Source organism: Haliotis asinina, chromosome 8 (assembly GCF_037392515.1).
Source record: "Haliotis asinina isolate JCU_RB_2024 chromosome 8, JCU_Hal_asi_v2, whole genome shotgun sequence".
Lineage (NCBI taxonomy): Eukaryota > Metazoa > Mollusca > Gastropoda > Lepetellida > Haliotidae > Haliotis > Haliotis asinina.
The window spans coordinates 32,169,172-32,197,166 of NC_090287.1; the positions used below are offsets into that span (position 1 = coordinate 32,169,172).

Consider the following 27,995-nt stretch of genomic DNA (forward strand, 5'->3'; position numbering starts at 1 on the left):
TTGTATTCAAAATTTATTTCACAGCATAATTTAAAGTTATATTTACATATATGCAGCAACTGTCAAACGCACATTACAAAGTTACTAAATGTCATTCCACGATCCTTACTTTAATAATGTGCAACATTTAACACAAAAACGTTACATAATCAAAGTGAATACATCTTCGTAAGCTGTGACAAAACTTCGTATTTTATTTTACAACTTTTCAAGAAACATATGCATATCAAAATATGTACGTTAATAAATAAATAATAAAATTCAATATCATCAAATCTTAATGCTCGGTATTATTTTGTTCATGTCGGACAAAAAAGCGAAAATACATCAACCTTGGTTCATATATATTTCCGTAAACAGGTCAAGGTTGACAGTCAAAACATAGCCCTATGAAAAGCATATCAACACCTAAATTAGGTCAGTTGTCCTTGTATAGTGAAATGTGGTTCGTGTTGGTTAGATGACAGTGTTGGTGGATATTCCCCTCAGGCGAAATATTTCACTGAAAATACGATTAATTAACGTCATATTTCGTGTCATTTAATTACCGTTAAGCATAGTTAAGAGTTCGTAAGCATCTCGGAACCTTTATGGGAAATATCTTATGTGACAGTTCCGAAACACCAATGCTCAGCGTATGCTCGAAATAGACATACTACTATTATATATTCCCTTAAGGTGAAGTTGATTGTACTGAGTCCATAACTGGTGGGAGTAAACAAGGTAATAAATGGTATCTTCGGAGGAATATGACAAAGCAAAGGAAGTAAACTACTTGCGAATATCATGTTGCCTGTCAAAGAGATGGTTATATCCTAGTGATGACTCCTCGCGACGTATGTCAGATGTCACCTTTGTGAATGAAACGAATTAAACATAGTTAATACTGCCATTGCTCTTGTTATTAATACTAGTCATGTTGTTATATTGAAGTGTTAAAGGCTGTAGTAAAAATACTTTAGAAGTTCGTACTTGGTCAGAAAATAGTTGGAAGATGAAGTGAGTGAGTGTGTGTTACGCTACTTTTAGCAACGTTCTAGTAATATCAAGGCGGAGAAAACAGAAATGGGCTTCTCACATTGTACCCATGTGGGGAATCGAACCTGGACGGGCGTGACCAGTGACCGCCGAGCGAATCACTAGGCCGACCCTTTAAAGGAGTAACGATTGTCTTTATTTCCATAACGAGGTAGTCATGTCGGATTCCAAACTGCATTACCTCGGCAAGATGATTAACGAGTGTTATTGGTTTCCGAATTAGGTTTTCTTGCTAGTTAATTTCACATTGGATTTTAGGTCTGTACTCATTCAAAATCAATGAACTCCTTTCGGACTTAAATGGCCCCGCTGTCAGTTTGGACATATTTTTCAAAAAGCTAATTGGGTCAAATATCATGTCCAGGTAAATTGTTGTAGTCAGTTTGTGGCGAAACCAAACATATGAAGGGGTACCTTCATATAATGAAAACCACGGAATTATTTACTTAAAAGACATAAACTTTGCTCATGCAACACAAATCGTATAAGCAGTTCTTCCATCCGGATGTATACAACTTAAAACACGTCAAGAACATCGAAACATTTTATATAATTGCCGTGTTAGGTCATGGTGGTCAGAGTAATGGTCGTCATATGAATTTATCGAGTGTTCTTTGAATTATTTTAGTTATAAAGGTCGAATGACAATCTGTCACGGTACAAAGCATTTGTAGTGGAAGAACTTTCAAGAACAGTGCTTACTGTATTCACACTGACTACTGTGCCGAGTGGAAAGCAGGGCTTGATTCAGTATGTCCTGTTTGTTATTCTGAGGGATCACTCAACTACACCGTTCAATACTATACTATTCTCATATAGTCTACACATGTATGTTCATATGCACTGAGTTTCTCGGTTGAATTCCATTCAGATCTGTTCACTTCTGCGGCAACGAGCAGACGACAACCAGAAAGACATTGGTCAGTTGACGTGAGGTTTGACCTCTTGCGATTTAGCTCCACAAGACGGGCGAAATATATACGTGGACTAGAAAAATATATGGGTCAGAAACACTACGTGACCTTTTTCATCCCTAGTTCTCTTCTCGCAGCAGACAATAAACTATCAGAGACTGACTGACTAACTGACTAAGGATGGTCACCTGGCGAGAACATTTGACCTTGGGAAAGGGAGGTGTACATTCACGAAGAATCACTTGAGCATTGCACACAAAACATGGTAGCAGTTCATTCGAAGGCACACAGAAAACACACTATTCTTCTAAGTGTATTTAAATCCCTCAGAAATGAGTTTCCGTCATCTCGCCTTCTTGAGTCTCATCTCTCGTGAGAAGACGTGCTGTATTTACAATATTGTACACACATTCGCTTGTATATCACGTGAACCGTCTTGTACTTTAAGCACAGACGCAAGAGCATTATTGATAGTCCTTCTCACTTTTTTCTCCACTTCCGGTGAGGCTTCCACGTAACATGTGGCCCCAAGCTTCCTAGCGAGAGTGTTCCCCTCGGCCGCTGAGATGGGTTTCTGTCCGTTCGAGCGGAGAAGTCTGAGAATCGTTGTCACCTCACGAAGATCGGCCTGTGTTCCGACTAGTATATATGGCGTTTCCGGTGCGATCTGACGTATTTCCGGTAGCCATATGTCCTGCACGTGTTGGAGAGAGTCCGGTTGTACGACCGAGAAACACACCACGAAAATGTCCGTTTCTTTGTACATCTCCTTCCTTATCGGTCTCTCATCCTGTAACAGAAAAACTCCATTACTCAATTCGCTCATTGAACGCCAAATGAGACTCAAAACTCCTTCACTAAATACTGAACAAGCTCGTCCATCGAAAGTCAAATTAGCAACGGTCTAAGCCAGTATGGTTATCATTATTTTATCCAGATCGATTTTGTGACTACCAGGGTTCCTGGAAGCGTGACTGCTTTTTGTACGGAATCGCAATATGGTGCAGGATAAAATCAACACCTGTTTTCCTTAAAATAATCAATGACCACGGTCTACCGCCCAACTGGGGAAAAGGGTTATTTTCTTGACTCGGTATTGGAGGAAAACAAATATCTTAATGGTAGTATCGCCATGCATCAACTGCATATGAGTGAATAAATGACATTCTGCTAGAGACGTTAACCAGCGTAAATCAAAACGGTAAAAGTCAAGATGGCATTGGACAGCGATGACAAAACAGTTGATGACATCACCGTGACGATTTTCGCTATGCCGTTGATCACTCAACTGCCTGGTCCAGAATCGATTATTTACAGACAACCGTCATAAAGCTAAATGTTGCTGATTCCGGAGTAAAACTAAAACTCACACTGACTCACACATGAGAGATTATTGTGGGTGAGAGCGTATATAATTGTACGCCGCTTTCATCAAAGGCTGCAAAATCAGGATCAATGCCTGTCAGCTGGTGCGGTGGATCGCCTGATGCTTTATCACATTGTATTCAAAGTTTCATTTCCCACCTTTGAACATCAATTTGGTGTCCCAGCCGTCAAATTGCTGGAATAACGCCGAAAGCAGCGTAAAAATATACACACTCACTTATTCACTGTCCTATCAGTGGATTTTACAGACCACATTATCGTAGATCAAGGGTGTGTACACTCTGTGGAGCTCACCGACCACCGGCTCTAAGGTTCAAACCTAAAAGCACATCAACCCAGCGTAACTGATTGAAATGAATTAAATTGCGCTGCTGGTTCGCTGGACCAGCTATATTCCAGCAGTATCAAGGTGGGCGACACCAAAAATGGGCTTCATACACTGGAACCATTTGGATAATCAAACCCGTCTTCAGCGTGACGATCGAACGCTTTAACCACAAAGCTACCCTAAATCTCCGTTAACATAAGAAGTTCAGTATTCGACAATGAGCGAATGTAGTGTTACACCGCGTGTAACAATACTCGTCGTAGATGACACCAGAAATGAGATGCGCATATCTACGAACATGTGCTGGACCAATATACTGACAATGAGGTCGTGCATAAGTATATAGTGCTTCCGTCCTGTCTGTGTTTTTCTGTTCGAATGGACGCCGGCCGGGAACAAAGCTCACCGCTAGTTACAACGTGTATGTGATCTCTTTGAAGCTTTCCGTACTGACAAGTGCCACTTAAACTGGCAACAGCCTAATTATATGGAACCTTAAGTGTTCGCCTTCAAGTGCATAAAACGAGTGAGAACGCTTTTACGCCGCTTTTAGCAGTATACCAGCAATATCAAGGGACCGCCAAAATGGGCTTTACACATTGTAACCATATTTGGAAACGAACCTTTTCTGACGAGCGAGCGCTTTAACCACAAGGCTACCCGCTCGGTCTTTAATGAATAGCAAACAGACAGATATGTGGACATTGTACAGAATCCAGGAAATCATCAAATACGTTCTGTTACAAGATACCCGTCTCCAATTTCTCACTGCATCGTCATTCATTCTTTGTCTACAACATCACACACATAAATATGAGAAATCAAATTCCATTTACTACAGAAAAATATCACAATGTTTGTTTCTATAGTTATGAGACAACTGACACACTAACGGGGAATCGAATGACTAAACTGTGCAAAGCCTTCAGGAGGAGGCCAGCCTCTTCCGACTGCTGTCTCTTCAACATTAAATCAGCTGTTTCGTTTCTATAGCAACAACCGCTTAGATAGCTTTTCTAGTACATTATACTAAAAGAATGAAACCATGTATCATTTACGTCGACAGGATACCAATATGTAGCCTCGATCAGGGCATCAGATGCATGAATCAAGACCCCGATTATGAATATGAAACATCACTTGCTGAACGCTCGTTCGGGGCTTATGGTCCGCTCTGAGTGGGACCGCTCTGAGTGTATACGCAATGTTATGGGAATCCTCGTTTGAGGGGGATCAGTTTTAGAGTATAACCCGAACAAGGCGTATTGAGGAAAATGTAAAAGCGCTGCCGTTAACGTTTAGATGACGCTGTGAGGAAACGATCTCAGGTGTGCTAGCTGCTCTCCGCTAAACTGTAGTCATAATATATGCAGAGAGCGGCCAGATATATATGTTTCCTCGAGCTGTTTCCATAAGAGAGTCCACAAAGGATTCCTTAATGGCCAGGATTATCGAAGTCCGCCAAACGATTACCACATGGCCTATAGGGGGTGGTCTGTTGGAACAATGCTTGATCGGCACCACTTTGTATTAGCTGCCCATTGATGTGTCCTATTAGTTCTAGTCATGGAAGTAATTACGCCAAACTAGAACGACCCCCGAAGCCGCCTTCGGTATACATAGGTCTTTTCATAGTCTCACTGCAAGGCTGAACCGAATGCTAAGTCAGGGCTCCAGATAAGGGCCGTATCGACGTATGTACGGATAACAAATATGCACGATGTGGTAGGGAAAAAAATCAGAAAACGTAGTAGATACGCACCACAGTAATGGTCTTAGAATTATTTATGGACGTATTTTTCTTAAAAAAGTATTGCTTTATTGTTTATTGACCTGTTTACACAAGAGTAGCAATGTTGTGATGCATATATGAAACGAAACACGAGATTACTAACAAGCCATTAAATTCCATTCAGTACTCTAACTTTCCTAGTACTCATATTGAAAACAGTAATGAGTACGTACGCCTCCTGTTGCAAAATTAGCTCTGATTAGCTTACGGATGCATGGTAATTCTATCCTTTAAGGAGGAAAGTTTCCATGAGCGGAAGCACACCAGTCTTTTAGAATGACAATATGTTAATTTTATTCATATTTTAGAGAAATGATAATCTAAACTAATAATTATTCCTTCGACGGTTTTGCCAGTCTAGTATTGGCGACTAGCAGGATCGAGTGGTCAGACTCACTGACTTCGTTGACGTGTCTCGATTATTTACAGGCAGCCGCCATACAGATATGACATTGCTGAGTGCGGCGTAAAACTAAACTCACTCAGTCATAAGTGTTCTAATATTTTCTTCGGTCTGATACGGCAAGAAGGACCGAGTGATGAAGGTCTCAGACATTTACCACTTCAGTGAGCACGGATGTACTGTTTAAAAAAGCCAGCATCACATATTTAGTCGAAACGGGATTCGAACAAGGGACACAACTGTTAAAGCAGATTGCCTTGCCTCAGAAGACGAATGGGAAAATGTTTAGAAAAACAACGTCCTTCAAGAAATCTTTCCAATGCCAAGGATCATCTTGATCGGCCCTGACTCCTACACCGCCTGTTCTATTAGAATACAATGTCTCACAGGCCGTTAAATAGACCTGACATATCGCATGATGGTATCAGACCGAACATCTGTAAGAGAAGTGCAGTGTGTTCCCAGATTTGCACTATAGATCAAGGAAACAGAATCTATGATACTAACAGAGTTACGAGACTGACGAATGTGTGTAAAACAACATCGTACATACTGAATGTGCGTTCCACTAGCCATGGCCCTTGAAAAAACACGTTGCAGAGCCTGACAAAATAATACCTATAAGAGTTTTGCACAGTTCTATTAGACTCTCCCGTGAGATTTTCCACACCTGTTCAAAAGCTGCAGTGAGGGTGAATACGGGCTCCCTCCAACGTTCCAGGTTTTTCACACAGACATGGCTGTGACAACGCGATGCAGTAACTCATCGGACCACTCGACCAGGATGATGTGTGTGCTATAAAATTCGCCGTATGTTATCTCTTAATGGTTAAAACTGATCCGGATTGTTTGTCCAGCGGATGGGGAAACAATGATATCTGAGAACCGCGTGTGTGCATCTGCATCGGAGCGTTGGAATTCAGGAACTGTCTGCATCGGGCCAATATGAAAGCTTTTGGCACCATTTCAAACCAGAAAGTCAAGTGATTGGTCGCTAACGGATATCCCATGAAAAAGATCTCGTAACGTGTTTTTGGCCCTTGTCATGCTTAGTTGAATCGAGGTTAAGTGGCTTGATGTTTGTATAGCTTACAAATGTTCTGCTTGCGTATGTGAAGCCGAGGTTAAAAGAATAGATGCACTACTGATTCCCTTTGTAACAGCGCTTTGGCACGTTGACCTTCAAACTGTTGGATATTCAAAACCTTGCCACGTGTCTAGGTTTGAATATCGGACGAGAGCCCAATATCGGTGTGTTTGCATGGAACAGAGGAGAGCGTCGTGACATTGCAGCTAATACAGTCACATCGAGACAAAAACAGTTGATCCCAAGAAGTATCAAATGTATGCAAAAACATTGGCATTGGCTCATTTGCTTGCCCTTTGTCAGAATAGGTAATCCAATGGTGTTTTATGAAGTAGTTTTATAACTATTTTATGGGGGCATATAAATAATCGTTTTCTGCATGTCGCGATTTGTTTGATCATTGATTGTAATAATCCCCATTACTGTTACATTCAGTAACACAATCCTCTATTATTTGTCTGGATGTTCAGTTTGGACTGAAATGGATGTTCAATCTAGAGGTGGGGAAGGGTGCGTCCGAGATTTTTGATACACAGACATTGCAAATAAAAACCGTACATTAAAGTTTGACATGTCCGTATAGTCTTTGTGATCTTCTCTGTAAGATAAGGGAAACATACATGCCCCGTACATTTAATCCAAAAACTTCCATTAAATCATGGTCGCCCCCTCCCCTACAATATCCGACCTACATCTTCACCGCGGATGCTGACGTATCACCGTACGATACGATAACACGTGATAAAATGTTTGCATTACGTATATCAACAACAGCAGACTAAACAAGACTGCACTTCGACTCTGACTTATGTCACGACACATGACTAGCGCCAGGTGTAGTCAGATAACAATCTCGGGGTACCTGGGCGGTCAGCGTTATCTACAAGGCGTACGTGACACTACGTAGGTTCGGTCACGTGCTGACACTGGCCTTGACCTTACATTTCCTCAAGTCTACTATGATTGATATCTGTGGTGAAATGTATCACTTTGTGATCAGACATTTATTTAGGTATTTTACCGCCTTTAGCTATGTGTACAGATAACAGGAAAATACTCTACCAGCAGAAGGTTGAATGACGACAGAACTAAAATATAAACCCGGAAACGCTGTAGGAAGCAGAGTTAAAATATGTATCACATCATCTCATAAAAAACCGAAATCAACTAAAAATCAATACGTTTCACAAACCGTGTTGTACAATGGTGGCACCTGTCACAGCTGATATGGTCACAGCTTTCATCTCTGCTTGACTTGTTTTAATTACCAAACAATATGAGACAATAAATATGACAAATGCGTACATTCCCTGAAGCTCACCTGGACATTGTTCATTTACGTATATATTAAGAAACATAACTAAAGGATCATATGAAAGCACAAGTGTTCCCCTATTTTTTTCCATGTTTCTTCACAAGCTTTATATCGCATAGCTTGTGAAGAAACCTAAACAATAAAGGAACAGGGTTGTCCTTTTACGTGATCCCTTATTTTTTCCCTAAGTATGTTATTAATCATTTTGAGTGAAACTTGCAGCGGTTACCATCAGTTAAGTATTCAGGCTAAGGGACAAAGGTGTGTTTCAAAAACGGCTACAAAGGTCGCCATGTTTGATTTCTCTAACATAGCTAAATTACGATGGAAGTAGATAAAGCGTTAGGTGGTCTCGCCGAGGACCCGGGTTCGATTCCCAACATGGGTATAATGTGTGAAACCCGTTCCTGGGTTCCCCCTCCGTGATATTGCTGGTATATTGCTAAAAAAACGACGTAAAAAAATACTCACTCACTCGATTACTACACAGACATGTAGATATCAAACAGGAACAATATCAAAATCAACACAACTGAACGCGAGTTGTTTAAAGTTGAGTAAATCTTACGTACTGTAGCCTTTATCGAAATACAACTTCATAAATCAGTTGTTCTATGTTGACTAAAGGCCACTTTAACTTTATTTCTCGGTCCAAGATAAGAAATCAGATCTCATTTCTATGAGCAGATCAATAATTTACGTGTTGCAGATTTTATAATACCAAACCAACATCACTAGTGTACACTGGGTTCACGACAGCTACTTTATCTTTGCTGCGCAGTGGAAAATCACAGCCTTCACACAAGGTTCTCAAATACATCTCATCGCGAAGATCCGCATAAGAACTGATCTTCCTCCGGTTAAGCAGCCCATGTTTGTCGGAAGAGGCGACCAACGGCGTCGGGTGGTCAAGTTCGCTGACTTGACTGACACATGTCATCGAATCCCAATTGCGTAGAGCGATGCTCATGCTGCTGATCACTAGATTGTCTGGTCTAGACTCAAGTATTTACAGATCGCCGTCACATTGCTGGAATAGTGCTGATTGCGGCGTAAAATACACACTCACTTATATAAATCTGAACATTGAATATACTTGTACGATGGGCCTGTCGTCTTCATTTGTGAAGAAATGATCGAATGGTCTGAATCAAATTGTTTTACCTCTTCCACCGTGTCTATCAGCTCCAGCTTGATACGTCGACCTGCCAACTTTAGACTTCCTGAAAATACAAAATAAAACCAGGATTTACTAGTTGTCCATGCGTGCTTGGATTTAGTTACGAGCTGCAGTTCAGAGCTGAATGTCCCGATCTGTTGGTAAGATGTGATAGTTATGCTTACATAGCACCTTGCATAGCAACGTGCATCCATGGTGACTTAATCCGGGCTAATGCCGTCTGCATAGTGCTGGCCTAAGAGATACCATGTCGGTGTTTAACATGGACACGTCACCAAGACTGGTTAAACTGATTCTGATCCGATCAGAAATGTCCATACCAAGCGCCATGGAAGGTAACAACGAGGACTAATGTTTAAAGTACTTCGGTGTGACGTTGCTGGGATTCAAACGACAGAGAGTTCTCAAGGCTGACAGTCGATCCACTGCACCACTGAGGCGATCTCTTCTAACTGTATACTGTCCACAAGGCCCCTCATACTCACCAAGACCGACTGACTGACTGACTGACTACGCCGCTTTCAGCAATATTCCAGCAATATCACGGCGGGGGACACCAGAAACGGGCCTCACACATTGTACCCAAGTGAGGAATCGAACTTGTGTCTCCGGTGTCACGACTAACCACTAGGCTACCCCACTTCCCACACCACCAAGATATATGTTAGAAGATATCCCCACAAACTAATTTTGTCATTAAAGGATGACGTTGCTGGGATTCAAACGACAGAGAGCTCTCAAGGCTGACAGTCGATCCACTGCACCACTGAGGCGATCTCTTCTAACTGTATACTGTCCACAAGGCCCCTCATACTCACCAAGACCGACTGACTGAGTGAGTATGTTTTTACGCCGCTTTTAGCAATATTCCAGCAATATCACGGCGGGGGACACCAGAAACGGGCCTCACACATTGTACCCAAGTGAGGAATCAAACTTGTGTCTCCGGCGTCACGACTAACCACTAGGCTTCCCCACTTCCCATACCACCAAGCTATATGTTAGAAGATATCCCCACAAACTAATATTGTCATTAAAGGATGACGTTGCTGGGATTCGAACGACAGTGAGCTCTCTAGACTGACACTCGATCTGCTCCACCACGGAGGTGATCTCTTCTAAATATGGCATACTGTACCAAAAGGTCCCACATACCACAAAGATACATGTCAGAACATATTCCCATAAAATATGGTCATTAGAGGAGATTGAATCAAGATATTTGTAACTTTTGTGACGACATCAATCATTGGTATGCCTGGCCAAGGCATGATTGTCATTTTCATTGCTCACATAATCAGGCAAAAAAGTAACTCCATTGTTCCATTGTCAGGAAAATCGTACCACTGTTCTCTGGACTATTGGTAGCAGTGGCGTAAAACAATACTCACTCCCTAACGTCATCGTTGTTTTGTGTGCCTATTAATTCAAGCCATCTAAACGAAGTGAATGTTGGAATGCACAAGAAAAAGACCCCATTTTAATAGTGGTTTGAAATAGAACTTGTCTGTGTCCAGGCTGCATTCCGTGGTGTCAAGAAAGATATGGTGTTTATCTGCACTCTGAGGTATGTTGTACACAGAAAATAAACATCAACAGTTATATTTTTCTTGACGTGAGCTATTCTTGGGGGCATCATAAAACACTGCATTAAAGGACACCTGTGTCAAACAAAGGCTATAGCTGAGCCTTGACATACCAACGAACGAGTAGCTAGACATAAGTTGAAAGGTGAGTTCAGGTCAGAGATATATGATTTTATTTGATTGACCCCGCTCTCGGCATTATACGGGTTATATGACAGTGGTCTGTGTTGATTGTCTGTTTGTGTTTGTTTAAAGCCGCATCGGTTTGGTTTGTTTAACACCGCACTCAGCAATATTCCAGCTGTGACAGAGGTCTGTAAATAATCGAGTCTGGACCAGACAATCCAGCGATCGACATCATTGACATCCACCTACGCAAGTGGGATACGGACCGGGTCTAACAACAGAAGAATCTGGACTAAACAATCCAGTGATTAGTACCACGATCATCATCCCATGCCATTAAGGACAAAGACATATGAACATTTCATTTCATGTGTGCTCAAACTGTAGCTATAGCTGTAACTGTAGCTATATTCCACAATAATAATAAAGTAGAGTTATCTTTCTTATCACTTTTTCAATAAATAGTCCATTAAACGCTAAGATCAAATTCTGTGTTTATTCATCCTTTCATAATTACGTCATCATGATTATGTCATACAAATCAGGGCAAAGAGAGGCAAGTGGCAGTGGCAAGAGACTCTTAAAAAATATTTGAGCCCCTTCAAGCGGCGATCCGATAACCACAGCGACCACCCGTCATCGGCAAGGAATATAAATCATTAATGCCGCACTCAACACTATTCCAGTTACTTTGCGGCGGTCTGTAAAACAATCCAGTCTAGACCAGACAGTCCACTGATCAACAGCATGAGCATTGATGAGCGCAATTGGGGATACGATGACATGTGATCAGCCACGCCAGCGAACCTGACCAACCGATCCCGTTAGTAGCATCTTCGCCGGCATTGAAAAAAGGAACTCCTAAGCTCACTTCGCCATCAACGCGCTGTATGTTTCGTGCAGCATATGCTGTAATGGTGCCCAGATTACAAGACGGGAAAAGATGAGCTATGTTAATATATAGCAAGCACTTCTTGTCATTTTTCCAGAAAATGATCATATGTATTACCGCTGACGAATGGGTTGATAAGAATCTATGTTATTTCTTCGTGTTTCAGTGGTATCGCAATTGGAGCAGCCATGTGAGGATGGCACGCCGAACTGACAGCGTTATGACGTCCTTATATGAAACAATACGAGAGATGTTTCACAATTTTTGCATTCCGGATATACTGTAGAGCTACCCTGTTTCAACGGTCTGACCAAGCGTTTCACTTCGTTGTACAATGACAAGCAACACATTAGAAAGGAGAGTGAGGTTAGTTTTATGCCTCACTCAGCAGTATTCCAGCTATATGGTGTTCGTCTGTAAATAATCGAGTCTGGGGCAGACAATCCAGTGAACCTGCATCGATCGTCGCAGTTGGGATACGATGACATTCGTCGACCAAGTCAATGAACCTGACCCTCCGATCCCGTTAGTCGCCTCTTACGACAAGCATGGGTTGCTGAAGATCAGTTCTAATCCGGATCTTCACGGGTACATTTAAAAGAGAGAATTTATGGCTACCAATGTCTTTATGATACGGAACCAACGTTTTCTCTTTATATTCTTACTCTCCCCTTTGCGTCTTCCTTGTCATTCAAATACTTAACCATCACATTGATTATAAGTAAGAGACCAGTGAAAGACTAACAATCGTAGCGCTACGACAGTCGAAAATCTATGTTAAGTCTATGTTACGATCCCCTTAGCGCTAAGATAACTTTGCACAACGGCATCCAGCTCCATACAAACGATCTTGACAAACTCATATTCTATTACGGGTTAATAGGGGGTAGCCTAGTGGTTAAAGCGTTCCCTCGTCACACCAAAGACCGGAGTTAGATTCGTCACATGGGGACAGTCTTCTGGGACTGCTGAATGATGCCAGCGCATATGACTGGTCGTGTTCAGTATAGATCATAGTTGTAAAGTTGCACCCCTTACCACTGGGGATCCACTGATGATAGTTTCGAATACAAGATTTATACCTGATTAGGAGCCTTGGCTAGTAACCATACCCGTTTGCCTCACAGCATTAAGATGCCACTCAAACAATAACTGAAAAAACTCAAAAAGGTATATCCATATTTTCATCACCCACTAACTCATACCAACCCTTATTTCATCCAGTTTTCTCGCTCACTAATGACGCTGAACATATTTCTACATGCGGTACCATAGATTCAAGTCGACGATGAGCCAGTAGAAAATCTAAACTTTCTTCTCTAAAAACATCTACCGGAGAAAATTAAGCAATGGCTGGACGGGAAGGGCAAATAACATAGTTCAAGCGTCAATGGCATTATTCATACGCTTGAAATTTCAAACAGAAAGTAAGTTACATTGCTACACAGCTTCGTCTTCGTCAAGACGCATCAACTTGAACATGATAGTCTGTTATATCTTTACCAAGTCCGTATATCGTGTTCCCCCCCTTTTTAACTTCATATTTCATCTGTAAAGTGCAAAAGATGATCTGACCAATAATTTACCTAGCAGCCATTGCATAAGTACAATATATTATAAGTAGTTTTGTGCACTTTTACTGGCTCAATGTAACTTGTTAGACTGTGTCAGAAACCGGTTATCATTTACCCAAACCCTTATACATATTAATGAAAAAGGATATTCGGACAAATCCCTTCGATTCAAAGAAAACGATTTATATAAAATAATATATACACAATCAATGACTGTCAGATCGGACCCCCTTGATATCGACCATATTTCTGACTTTCTCTAATCACGGCAAACAAATCCTCTTAATATTTAGTTTGCTTCCTATCACAAAGTCCAACAACGCCAGGGATGGTTATTTCTGGTTATATTGCCTTGGTTTCGACACCTTGCCCTAAATACGACACCCTTGCCCTGAATACAACACCCTTGCCCTGAATATGGCACTCGTATTGATATTCTAACTGGCAATCTTCTGTAATAATATCCAAGTTTCCGTTTCCAATAACACCCGCGGCACGTGTCGTACTTTGGTTTGAGATTTTGCTTTCAAAACATGACTGCATTGTGTCTCAATACACTCGCTCTGTCGTCTCACAGATGAAATGAGAGGATGTGCTCTCTCCATGTAATATGAGCCGCGTTGATGAGGAACAAGGCGAAATAAATGCTAATACAAGGAATACCGTGTTAAACCGGGAAAACTTGGCATGTGGGTTGCGGCGTTGTGTGACCCACGCACGTGCAAAAATTGGGTTTCCAAGGGACATTTGAATCCCGTATTCAAGGTCGGTCATTTCTCTCGGGGAAACTCGGGTTTACACGCTTGACAACCACCTATTCAAAACCTTGTTTATGGGCCCAAATAGATAGCGAAACATTGTTGAGAATAAGGGCTGCGTGTCAAGGCTTCATATAACGCTTTCACAGGCTTAGATTATCAAACAGGTTACACGAAATATGATAATCAATGTGGATGGGCGAATGTCGTAAAGATTTGGGTAAGAATTGCTCTTCAGCTTACCAATACTTGACGTAAAACGGTTGTAACTGGGTTACAGTTGATGTCCTCGTATCCCAAAAGTGTAGACAGATGCTTATGATGTCAGTCACTGGATTGTCTGATCCATTATTACAGACAATCGTCATGTAGATCGAAAACTGGTAAGTGCGTCGTCATCATACAACGGCAAACAGAAAATAAGAAAGAAGGACTGTCGATGATATTGTAAAATCATACTTTTGTTAGTCCTTTGGACATTGAGAGACAGAGTGACAACGGTACAAGAATCTGTATCGAAACGTCGCAATCACGCAATAAAGAAGTTGTTATCCATAACAATTTGAACCCTGAAGATGGTACCGCTGTTGTATGACACATGTCATCGTATCCCAGTTTCGTAGTTCGATGCTCAAACTGTAAATGCTTGATGTAACTATTTCTCTTTACAATTCGCAACACAGAGTTACGTCTTATATTCGTGTGAGAATCTGCTGCTTGTGTGTCATAAATCCTAGTCAGAAACGTGGCCTGTCAGCAACATGAACGATCTTCAGCAACGAGAGAATCTGAGGAGCAGTAATGGACTGCCCATGCTGGGTTCGAAGCCCGATTACATTTCAAGGTCAGACAGCAGCAGACCAATCATATTTGGTTTTTATTTGTAGAAACGTCTGAGGACAGAATTACTTCCGGCTTTCATTCCACATCAAGTTGACTGCTAAATGTGATGTTGATCTATAGCCAAACCTTAACATCCCCGAAAATCGAACAATTTAGTGAGCTTCTTGCTTCCCAAGCAGCCTCTACCTGGAGCTCCCGATCCTAAAACTGTTTTCAATGTTGCACGATGTCCTGTAGCGTTTGTTGCTACAATGATACTGTCTGTATTTTAGGAGTTTTGTTTATGCCTCTTTAGCAATATTCCAGCAATATCAGGGCGATGGCGCAACAAACATTGTCTTCAGACACTGTACCCAGCTGAGGAATCGAAACCGGATCTACGGCATGACAAACGAACGCCTCAGCCACCGCCCCGTATTACAAGCTTCTTGCGGAATTTTGATGGGTTTTACTGTAGATAAATCCGTCACTATTCTAATTTGTATTAGAAAGCAGGCATTGACATACTGTACGTTTCAATTTTTACAAAAAGCAAAAAACATCAAACAGAACAACACGACCTTCCTATGTTTGGAAAGGCACAAAAACGGAGACACATATTTTCGTTGGGGCGTCTTGAGGTAGGGGGAGTTTCAGCCTGTCTAGGTTCTCCAACAAAGAATGCAACAAGAAGCCTGCTGTCTAACATGCGTAAATAAACCTCGTGTAAACACATTACACTTACTGGTAAAAGTTATTCGTTGTGTCACAGCTGGTAATTCACGTTGATGTATTTCTGATGGTCTGTCATAACTGTTTAGCAACAGCGGACTCAACTTCTGCAGCGGGGAGTGAAATCAATAACACAGCCCATCGAACCCTGCAGTTGCTGACAAACGCCAGGGACGTTCATGAAGAAGCAAATGTGATTTCAACACTTCTACCCTCTTCACAGGGATGTGCCTTCAGTACAGGTATAGTTACAGTGCAACATCATCACGAGGACTGCACGTCAGACCATGGCCACAGTCCCCTATGTCTGGCTCGCAAAGTGAGGATCGGATGGTCCAAGTCGGCGAACTCTCTGGAAGAATAGTTACAGTGCAACATCATCACGAGGACTGCACGTCAGACCATGGCCACAGCTCTGACTGGCTCTACAAAGGCTCTGAGTATCGAAAGATCGAAATAACTTTCTAAAGGAGTAATTATAGTACAACACCCCAACGAGGATTGCATGTCAGACCATGGCCACGTCACCCCATGCCTGGTTCTCAAAATGAGCATTGGATGGTACAGATAGGTGAACAGCCCGAAAGAATTTCTCAGTACATCATTACATAATAGACCAGGGGTTCCTTTCACAAAGCAACCCTTATTAAGGTTAACCTTAGCTCACCGGCTTAGTGACTTACGATCATCTTAGTGCTTTGTGAAAGAAGACAAAGATCCCTAATAAGCTACAAGATTTGACAAAAATGTAGATCGTGTGGTCAAAATGAATGAACTCCATAACAATATTTACATCATCCCGTGCCAGATCAGATCCCAAATACAATCAACGTCTAAAATTACGTGAACATGTTGGTCGTTTGGTCAACATGTCCGAACTCTCCATAGATGCATAATTTATCAGCACACATCTCATACCAGACGAGGACCTCACCAAGCCATGCTTGTCCCTAAATAAATGAAGATCGGTTGGTCAAAATGTAACAACGTTGCGGACTTCGGAATGTATCGATAAACATTCCATGTCCGACTAGCACAACAATAAGCCATAGCTGTCGCCAGATGGGACTACATGGAGATCGGTTGGTCAAAATGAACCATCCATTCGACCTCGTTATTTCTCAAGAGTCGACAGTCGTAAAAACTGACAGCTTGACTCTTGACTCGTTCATTGACAAGACGCTGCAACTTGTCCTGGCAATTAGCTGACTAACACTTATTTACTTCATCAGTCGCTGAATGAGATCAAGATTTCGCAACACCCCTTTCAAACCACAGACACCCCTGATTACAAAGGTTACGATTGTCAAATCCAAGCCACTTGTCGATATACAATTCATGAAACATATTTCCTTTCTGATTTCCTACCGATAACCATTATCACGCCCTCTACTCCTTTGATTTATTTCATGCGGCCTTGGAGTAATTGTGCTTCCAGAAACCGCAGATTTCAACATTCCTAGTTCCGTCATCAGAACGTAGCCTTGTGCTAGAACTGAGTGATTGCGGACTTGGGTGGGAGTAATGGCTGGACTCAGCTCGCAGTGTACTGCAGGTAGGCGGATGTGTTGTTCTATATGTCAGTCTCTATAACCAGGCCACAACTCGATGGTGTAGGCGGGGACTTGCGAAATACCACTAACTTCTCTAGGTCACTGGATCCGGTGATGCTTAATTTCACGTGCCCTGGAAAGAGACGTGCCACCATAGGTGGGTGGGTGGGTTACAGGTAACACCTGTAATTACGCTATATGATCACCTTCTAGATTTAGTTCAGGCTTTATCTTTAATTGATATCGGCTTACCTGTCTTTGTCTAAACACAAAGATTCCATGAGAAATTGCTATCAATCAAACCCCGGAAAGGCCACCAGAAATATTTGATGAAAACACTGACTACATACGGTTGTACATTATATTTAGTATGATTAATGAGGAAACTACATAGATCACACTGAAGATTAGATTTCACATAATATGCGGAAAATACTTGATTAGAACATTGTCTTAACCAAAAGTCTTTTAATGACCCTTGTCTGAAACTCGTAACACCTTATGAGCACCCTAACTATATCCGACTGACCATACTAAGAATCTTTTATATAACGGAATGTTCATAATGGAAATCCTGGCTAAAACGGACAATACTGACATCCAAGTCAAGTTTAAAATGGGTTATTCCAAATACAAACTCATTGGATGTGAAAGGCAGATCCTTCAGAATGAGTTCTTCTCAATACAAACACTGTTCAAACCGGACAACTCGTCGTTGTCAGGTTGTTCTAATCAGATTCTTCAACGGACGGAACAAATGAAAGCTAGTCTATTCTACAAATGAACCGTGTCCAAAAAGGGACGTTCCTTAACTTACATTGTCTTTCAAAATGAGATAATGCAATGAGACCTAAAAATCTGGAGAAAATTTTGATTACACTGTTTCAGTCAAGAGTGGTCATATCCAGTACCAATAAAACCATACGCACGTACCTCACACAGCCAAATACGTGCATTCGTGACTTCGACACTTTGAAGGAAGATCGATTTATCTCTGTGTACAATCATGTGTATCACTCTTATGGGTTCAGCTTATACATGCTTGAGATAATTCAATATCAATAATTGTTTCTGTTTTAGCTATCGATGCTAAATGTGCGGAGTGCTGGACACTGACAGAACCGCCAGTGGCCATTACTTCCAATGCCTCACTGTCTGTGATTAGCAGACCGCAGAACTGGTACCAACATTTTGACGACTGGCTCCGTTCTGGGGATCCAACATCAGGATCGATTGATCCAACAACAGGCCCGACGAAATCGAGTTTAAACGGGTAATCAAACTGCTGCGAACTCTCATCTAACTACTGAAGTATGAGTTAATGTTCAAATCTTTGAAGGACATTTAGAAGTGAAATGCATAAAAAAGCAAGATCAGGTGATGGTGACGGAGCAAACATACGCTCCGAAACGTTTTGTCGTTCACAGTGAAGAAGCTGATATCCATAAATATTGCTTTCTTATGGGTTAGACGTTAAGGAACCATTTGAGTGCAACTCAACGTCAAGCCGCTCATGATGGCCACGCGTTGTGCTGTCCCTTAAATCGTCATTGATGACAACAAACGTCAAGTGTCCAAATTGGGACAAATTTGGCTGGTCACTTGTCCTGTTTTCAGGCGATTCCAGATTCACAATGCACTGTATTGCTACGCGTCCCCTTTGCGATGCGTGTTGGTTGAAGATTTGGGTTTCAGGGCGTCAACGTCCGTGAACAACGTGCACGATTCGTCAATGCGCCCTTCAGCAGACTTATGGCCAACACAGAGCCCTGAACATGTCCCCGTGAACAGGTATGGTACATCATAAGGAGACCCAAGAGTCAAAGTAATACCTCGCCATTTGGAACTCATGTAGGCGTTGCAAGAGGAGTGGAATTGACTCGTTCAAATCGTCAAACCAGGAGACGTGATTTCTCGCGTGAATAAATGACATATCATGAAGTATTGGTATTCGCTCTCAAAACGTGAGTTATCACCCGTCTCATTTACTCACTTGGTAACAATGGCGTCTGTTGATGCGTTGTTTGGTGACCTAGAGATAGAAGTCATGAAAGTTAAAGAGCTATGAGCGTTTTTTCGCGAGCATGGTCAATATGATCTAGTAAGAAGTCTGAGTGCGACAGGGGTGTACACACTTTGTTATCCAACAACTCCAAGAGCAACAAAGGAAGCAATTAGTCTACCGACTCGACGACTTCATAAAAGGTGATAACACCCACATGGCGTGAGTATTCCTGATCCGCAGAATCTTGCGGTTTGGGTACGGGCCACTAGCGGACTTCCGTACTAACGATTACAAACCGTTAACCCATCGTACTATAATCGTCCTGCACGTTTTTCACTGGCATACATCCCTGGAATTAAGTTATTTTTATTATCATACTAGTGATACCACTATTGTCACACAAAAGGAAACAAACACCTCTGCCTGCTTTGGACTTTTTTTCCGAATATCCTGTACTTTTTCAAAATCATGTACACGCAACGCTTTGAGTAATATACAATCTTGACCAGGCACGTGTTGCCGCCAATACTCTTGGCCTCGGGGGGTGATAGAATAAGTGTCCGGGCATGTTGGCAAGGCCATACAAACAGACAGTCTTCCTCTACTCCACGCCACAACACGGTCATTGCACGTCTCAAACATATCAAACAGACAATACGTTCACCCTACTGTAAACCTGTGTATACTGGAGCGATCCGAACACTGCGTAACAGTCGGATTAATGCATGTCCAGTATTGATATCGGGGTCGGCCACGTTCAAGATTACCGCCCAGAAACAGCGTGAACCTATGAAGATCCGGGTTAGAATTGATCTTAAGCAACCCATGCTTGTCGTAAGAGGCGACAAACGGGTTTGTGTGCTCAGACTCGCTGACTTGGTTGACACATGTCATCGTATCCCAGTTACGTAGACCGATGTTCATGCTGTTGATTACTGGATTGTCTGGTCCAGACTCGATTATTTACAGACCGCCGCCATGCAGCTGTAATACTGGCGAGTGCGGCGTAAAACTACACTCACTCCCTGACTGTTTGTCACGCATTGTGTGTTTGAGCAAAATAGTATTTTTAGCTTGTGCCATATACACAGAGTGTATTTGTTGGCTCACTTGTATTCCAGCTGTATGAAATCTCTGCCAAAATCGACTCTGGATCAGACAATCCACTGATCAACATCACTAACACCACTGTACTCATTTGGGATGCGATGAAATGCGTCAGCCAGCCTGACCAGACCATTTAGTGATCAACATTAATCGATAAACGCAAATGTGATAGAATGATATGATTTTGTCAATGAAGTCAGCGAGTCTGACCGTCCGATCCCGTTATCTATCCCTTCTGACAAGCACAGATTTCCGGGCTGTTGTGTTGCCTAGTGGTGAAAGCGATCGTTCGTCACGCTGAAGACCTGGGTTCGATTCCCAACATGGGTACTATGTGTGAAGCCCATTCCTGGCCTCCCCCGCCGTGATATTGCTGGAATATTGCTAAAAGCGGCGTTAAACTCAACTCAATCACTCACTGCTGAAGGCTAAGGAATGGTAGATATACAGTGTGTTAGGGAAACGGAATAGTTGACTGATGAGCGTCATTAAAAAGCCATTTGGTCTCTTCTGAGAAACAAATAAACCTAAGTCAATCATCATCATGACACAAAGTTACATAATGTATTTCTCGTTGCCCTGGGCATATATGCATCATAGTACAAAACAACAGCAAGCAACACGAGAGTGACTACTAATGAACACCTCGCGAACACGAGACCAGCCCGACCCAGTGGCGGGAAATGTGCATATCACAGCATGCACACGTAATGAGAAGAAATACGGAGTGTCTAAACTTGAATAACACAGCTCCTTCGAGCTGGTGGATGTTGAGGCGGCGTGAACTTATACTTAAAATAGCGCCAAGCAAAGATGTTCTTTACCGAAACACGAGCAGCCAAGTAGAAAACAAAGTTTGAGGAATTTAAGCAACTCGTTTAACAGATAGATACATATATGTGTGCCCAGGCGGATTCACCTAGCGGGAACGCTGGAGAGATGTTATTTCAGAATGCATCTAGTAGAATATTTAAGTTTAAGTACGATTTCTGAAAGACTTCCGTAACTTAATAGATTCGAGTTGGCCTAGTTCTCTTACTGGTGATGTGCTTTGAACCCGAGAGCGGTCATAAATTGTCCTTTGTTTTTGTGCTGTTTAACGCCGCTGTCTGCAAGTATCCAGCTATACGACGGCGGTTCGTCAATAATCGAGTCTGGACCAGAGAATCAAGTGATTGACATCATGAGCATCGATCTACCAAGAGAATGGGATGACATGCATCAAATAAGTCAATAAGTCTGACCATCCATCCCGTTAATGACCTGTTACGACAAGAAAGGAATGAAGACCAATTTTACCCCGGAGCTTCTCGGGTTAATTGTTCCAAAATTCCCCTCACTATATGAACATAATCCAAACGACGGACGTCACGCAAGAAATATCCCTCAAGATATGAACACAATCAACAGGATGGATCTCTCTCTCGAAATGCCCGTTAATCTAAAAACACAAAATACCCCCATGTACACCTCCACTAACACAATGACACGGGACGGAAGGCATAACTTTACGCTTGATGAAAGAAAGTTCACGAAACTGGAAATGACCTCCATCACATGACCCTCACCTTAAGCTGATGACAATAAATAACGTCTAACAATGCTCCTTGTCGACAAACGACCCCCCCGATTGCTGCACTACATCAATTTTACGAATGACTGCAAAGAGGATCTGAACCAGACGAACCATTAGTTGACCGTGAGTTACGATTCAGTCCGAAGTGAGAAAGTGAGTTTAGTTTTACGCCGCTTTTGCAATATTCCAACAATATGACGGCGGGGACACCAGAAATTGGCTTAACACATTGTACTCATGTGGGGAATCGAACCCGGGTCTTTGGCGTGAGACGCAAACGCTTTCACCATTCGGCTACCCCACTGCCTCAATTACGGAAAACCAGTAACATAAACTCTTAACAACAGACTGGTTGCTCTTCTGACTAATACATGCGGGTCCAGGAGAGGCATAGTTTGAAAGTAAGAGCTAATATATGTACTTGAAAAGACAATCAGGTGTAACTAGGGTCCATATTTCTTTACTGAAGAGGAGGCAAGAGTCATAGATCCTCTGATTCCGGATGCCATATCCCCAAGGCCAGAAGACGGACTTCCGTGAAGCGTTCCTCGCCCCCAGACTACACGTGTGGATATGGCAAAGGTGTATCGCGGCATGGATCAGATCTGCGCACTCTGACAAGAACGTGTTTTCATCATGACGAACCGATCAGACAGTGGCATAAATATCGCAGATGGGAGAATGTGAAGATCGAGGATATTTATCATTGGGGATGTTCTCACGTGCGAGAGGCGCAACGATAGAGGTCAGCAATACGTTAAGTGTACGAACGTTATCATTATTCAGTTTGGAGTTAGGTGGGGACTGTTTGTGGTACGTCAAATGCTAGTATTAGACTATATGATACAATCTGATCTCAGATCGTACTTCGACACAAATTACATAAGAACCCTTCAGAATTATCGGTTTCCTCACTGCACATATGCTTGAGTAGGTGGATGTTGGACATTTGTGTCGGAAGTAGATCTAAATTATGTTGTATTAAGCATGCTATTACTGCCACTTCTATATATGTATAAATGCTTATAACATAGATACATGTACTTACACAAGGGGGATACTGTGCCGAATCTGGGCCAAGGTGTCTGGAAATGTTGTAGTCGGGACAATGATGAATGTGAGGGATTGTTTGGGGTTGTTTTTGCAATGCTACCCAGAGATGCCAAGTTAACTCTCAAATTTAGTTCCACAGCACAAGTAGACTCCCATAAGATTTGTTGCACTCAACAATATTCCAGTTATATGGTGGTGAGCAACAGCAGGAGCATCGATCTACGCAATTAGGATACGATGACATGTGTCAGCCAAGTCAGTGAGCAAGACCACCTGATCCCGTTAGTTTCCTCTCATGTATGGGTTGCTGAAGACGAATTCTACCCAGGCTTTCACGGTTCAGAATACCACTGAGGGCCACTGTCATTAGGTAATGGTGAAAACGTTTTATGGTACCAAGTAACAGATGTGTTTGTGAAAGACAAATCTGTGTATCACCAAAAAGAAAAAAAAGAAAAAAAAAACACAGTTGAAGAACGTACGTTTCAGTTGGAAGCCGCCCCATAGGCAATCTGCCAATGTTACATAAAGAATATCACTGCTACTACTCCACATTCAAATTAAACGTGATAGTTCCCTTTCCTTTAACACATTTATACGTTAATTCATACAGTTAATGTTAGTTGCCTCTTATTGTTAGTTGAATCATGGGTAGACCAATTTTCAAGGGGCCTAGGGATCACAGCGAGTCATTCCCGCAATAATGATGCGGGAGGCCCGGGGTTAGAAAGTTTTTTCCACCTTGTGTTCTGGGATTACATCTATTGATACAATATGTATCGACACAAGAGTGAGTTATTGAGTTTAGTTTTACGCCGCTTTTAGGAATATTCCAGCAATGTCATGGCGGGAGACACCACAAATGGGTTTCGCACATTGTGCCTGGGACATCGAACCCGGGTCTTCGGCCTGATAAGCGAACACTTTAACCATTAGGCTACCCTACTACTATAGGCTTCTATAGCCGTATCGCTATGACGTCTTTGCGTAACAGGGCCCAGATGTTCTACTCCGGCACGGTATCTCGCAGGGCTATGATCTGAGGGCACCTCCAAAAAATGTTGCGTCAGATGTACTCTGAGCGAACATTGACCGCTCCCAAAGTATAACGCTCTGTCCGTGTTTGCGCTGTCCGTTGCCTAAAACGAAGCGGCTTCATGTTTAAGCCTGTATATGGGCATACTAAGCTAGATGCAATCGTCCATCATTCGATAGTATACTGAACAGCAAGATAAAGCAACTCTTTCATCAAGTTTTAAATGGAAGACATAAACATGAACGCTTACTTTTATCAGATTTCATTGTTTCTTTTCTGTTCAGTATACTTCCTTATGGATCTAAAAATCATAGCGCTCAGAGACAATATGTATAAACACAGTATGAGGGTGCATACATATATTTTTTTCCCAGATAGTTCGATTTTATGCAGTTCCGTAGTTTTTTAGACCAGTGATATTTTGGGAAAAAACGGAAGCCAAGTAACAGGTTTATACCTTTTTTTCAAAATAGAGAAGTCAAACACCAGTTAGAATAGTTCGTTCAATCATACGGAGACCTTACAAGCTGCGACTAGAAGGCTCAGCTGACATGACCTATGGACGTTTGTCCTTAAATCTCAACACAGAAGAAGGGCGTACAGGTGTAAAATGATTTAATGGGATTGATCTCAGCCTCGCTCTCTAGATATGTGCTTTAATTTGTATCGAAGTAGATCCGTATCGTGTCGTGACTTGACTAACTTGATAACACACTTTCTCCTGAATTACAGCCACAGCCGGAAAATGGCACTATAAACCAATGTGTGCTAGACTGGTTTCCTGGTGTTAACCACTGCGCTCCCCGCGTATGTCATATTGCACGCTGCAGCGAGGGGACTGGAGACGTGACCCAGTTACAGCTTGTAGACTTACATTCGTCTTAAACTAATTTACAATCGCATGAGCTGTGGAATGTGGAAGCATACGAGGAGACCTTGATGCCACGAACATGAACATCCAATCCATCAAAGGCAGGCAGGCAGTCGGACACCTGAGCGTGTATCAACGTGATCTCCATAAGACGACTGAAACATGTTCACAGGAGATTGTCAAGGCCTTGTGTTCTTTTAAAAAAACTAATTCCCAGGTTCACGAAAATTGTCAGGTAAATAATACAGTGTAAATAAACAAAGATATTTTTGTAATATTCAAGGTGAACTTTTCAAAAGAAGACCACAACTTCATGGATATATCCACAAGCATTCTATCCCGGTTCAACTGAAGAATTTCGACATTTTGTGTTTTTTATTTGTGTTTCATATTATAGTCACAAAACAGCAATCACGCCATCCTGTGGTTGACATCGGGAGTAACGATTGATGGCAAGCATTCAGATAAATGACAGTTTCCTTGTTCTCAAAAAGTTGTCTGTCTCAGAATGCTTAGATGGTAGCTAATGTGCTAAAAATGGGCCTAAGAAGTCCGTAGGGCTACGAACGTTTCGAGAATCGCTTAGCAGTCCGTAGGGCTGAATCTTTGCTGTTTAACGCCGCGCATGAGTCGGGACCAAACAATTCAATGATCAAAATCATGAGCATCGATCGACGTACTAGGGATACGATGACATTTGTCAACCTAGTCAGTGAACCTGACCACCCGATCCCGTTAGTCGCGTCTTACAACAAGCATGGGTTGCTGAAAGCTAATTCTACCCCGCTGCTTGACCGAGCCTGAAAACGTCATTCATTCAAGTCACCTCTTAAATCAGTAAAATGTCCTTGGGAGAAATTCTTCTCCGGAAGGCGAGAAGGGATTTAACAGATTCCATATTTGAAAAAAAGCTCGACTCAAAGAAATTAAGATTGTTGAGAGTATCAAGGCACGATCTATCTCAGGTAACAGTCATTGCTTGTGGCTCTCGAAGATACACTGGTGCACAGGGACATTGATAAGCACAACAGACGCTGGTCTGTAGCTGGGTCAATGTTACGGTAGCATCCCTAACCGAAAGCTAAGATAGCCATGAGTATCACGACCCACTGTTCGAGTGTTAGTTAATCACGGTGTATAGACACCGTAGTGCTTTAAAGGTATGTCACACATTCCGATGCTTTGGTGGGTGTGTCGATGATGATAAGCATTTATACGTTTGTAGTAATTACCACAGGTGTGTAGTCAAGGCGAAGTTGTGGAAAATGACAGTTTGTATTTTCACGATCAAGGTAAGTATTAACACCGTGACGCCATGATATACGTCAATGACAGTGTTGCCTAATGATTCTCATATAGTAATTTGATGTGAAAATATGAATTGTCTTCTAATGTAAGCGGATGTAAGTTCCTCCGGATATCGAAGCATTTCAAATGATCCGACGAGTAGATCGTGCCCCAGTATATCAGGGTAGTCAAAATTAACTGGGTTAGTGACGTCAAGCCGAGCCGCACCACTCAAACCGTAGTATTCCATCGAATCATGATTCACTACCGTCTAGAAGACGTAATGATGATAAGCGAATGTAAAAGTAATAACAGCGTTGTGTTTTGTGTCCCATCTAGTTTACGCATACCCTATCCAAGACAAGAGGCGTAAATAGTTTACACCTTACGGCTGGATATAGGGTTTAAAACCGTTAAACGAGTTGAAACAAGTGTCAAGTTTAAAATTTAAAGAATTTCTAAGCTGGGAGCGTTAACCTGTTTCTTCAAAGGAGCGACCTCTGGTATTTAAATATAAGTCAGCTGAATCATCGATCAAGGTTGATGATGATGGTCAAGTGAATTATTAAGAGTAAATACTTCATCAGTAATGGCAGTGATCACAATTCATTATTTTATATTTTATTCGTAGTTTACTTATCAACATCATAATTTATGCTTTGAATATAAGATATTGACATGTTCTAAGAATTTATTTGTAAATACATACTGAGAACAAAATATCTTAAATCCTAATCCCAGACATGTAAATTCCGATAAAATGTAAAACTGGATCACATTCCGATTAAAATTCGTCAAAGGACAAATCAGGTTATGAATACACTGAAAATGCTGAATTTGAAAATAAAATGTTTTCATTGATGAATGCCTTCCGTGTGTCGCCTCAGATTATTTAGAGGATTGATATATTCATGATCATAAACAGGGAAGAGCTTTGATATGACGCAAGCATTTCTCAAAACTACCACTAAACACCAACCGCTCACAACGTAAAACAATAACAATCCTGAACAGAGGAACAAAGGAAATGTATGACAACATTAGCACGTGTGACTTACCCGCGTGGTTGTCGAAGACGGAAGGAACGTGTTGTGTGGGGTAGCGGTTTGTAGCATATCCCAATAACATACTCGTCTTTCCTATGGAATCATCTCCTACAACAACACATTTAATCCTTTTCTCGTTCCTCGCCTCTAGCACCATTTTAATCGTGCTCCGAGCACCTGGTTTTGTCGTCTGTCATAGGCTAGCTAGCCAGCACTCCACAACAATGTCGCTCCTAGCGAGAGACTTATTTAATATACAAGCCTAGTTGTCGTGACGGTGCGCGAGGAAATCCCCTTCCTTCGGTCTCGTGCTAAATTTAGCTGACGACACATCAGAGTGCCTGTCATCACGCACGACTGTCCTTCCCGCCCTGTGTACCTTGTGTCGTCTGCTCGTTGTCGTCTGCTTGCGACTCGCGGCTGACACACCCAGTGACCGCACGAGTTGCTGAACCTGCCTTGAACTATCGCATCTCGCTGCTCGCCTTCCTTCCACAACGAGAGCACCGAGATGTGCTAATGCAAAAT

The 27,995-nt window shown here is 42.0% G+C and overlaps 1 protein-coding gene across 1 annotated transcript; it reads right to left on the bottom strand.

Annotated features, from left to right (window-relative positions):
* Nucleotides 1-27,985, bottom strand: LOC137294507 (cdc42 homolog). The gene is made up of 3 exons (XM_067825538.1): nucleotides 27,480-27,985; nucleotides 9,428-9,486; nucleotides 1-2,742 (listed from the first exon to the last, which is right to left on the bottom strand). Exons 1-3 carry the CDS (start codon nucleotides 27,622-27,624, stop codon nucleotides 2,344-2,346), a joined length of 603 nt encoding a protein of 200 aa, XP_067681639.1. The 5' UTR covers nucleotides 27,625-27,985; the 3' UTR covers nucleotides 1-2,343.
* Nucleotides 27,986-27,995: the final 10 nt, after the last annotated feature.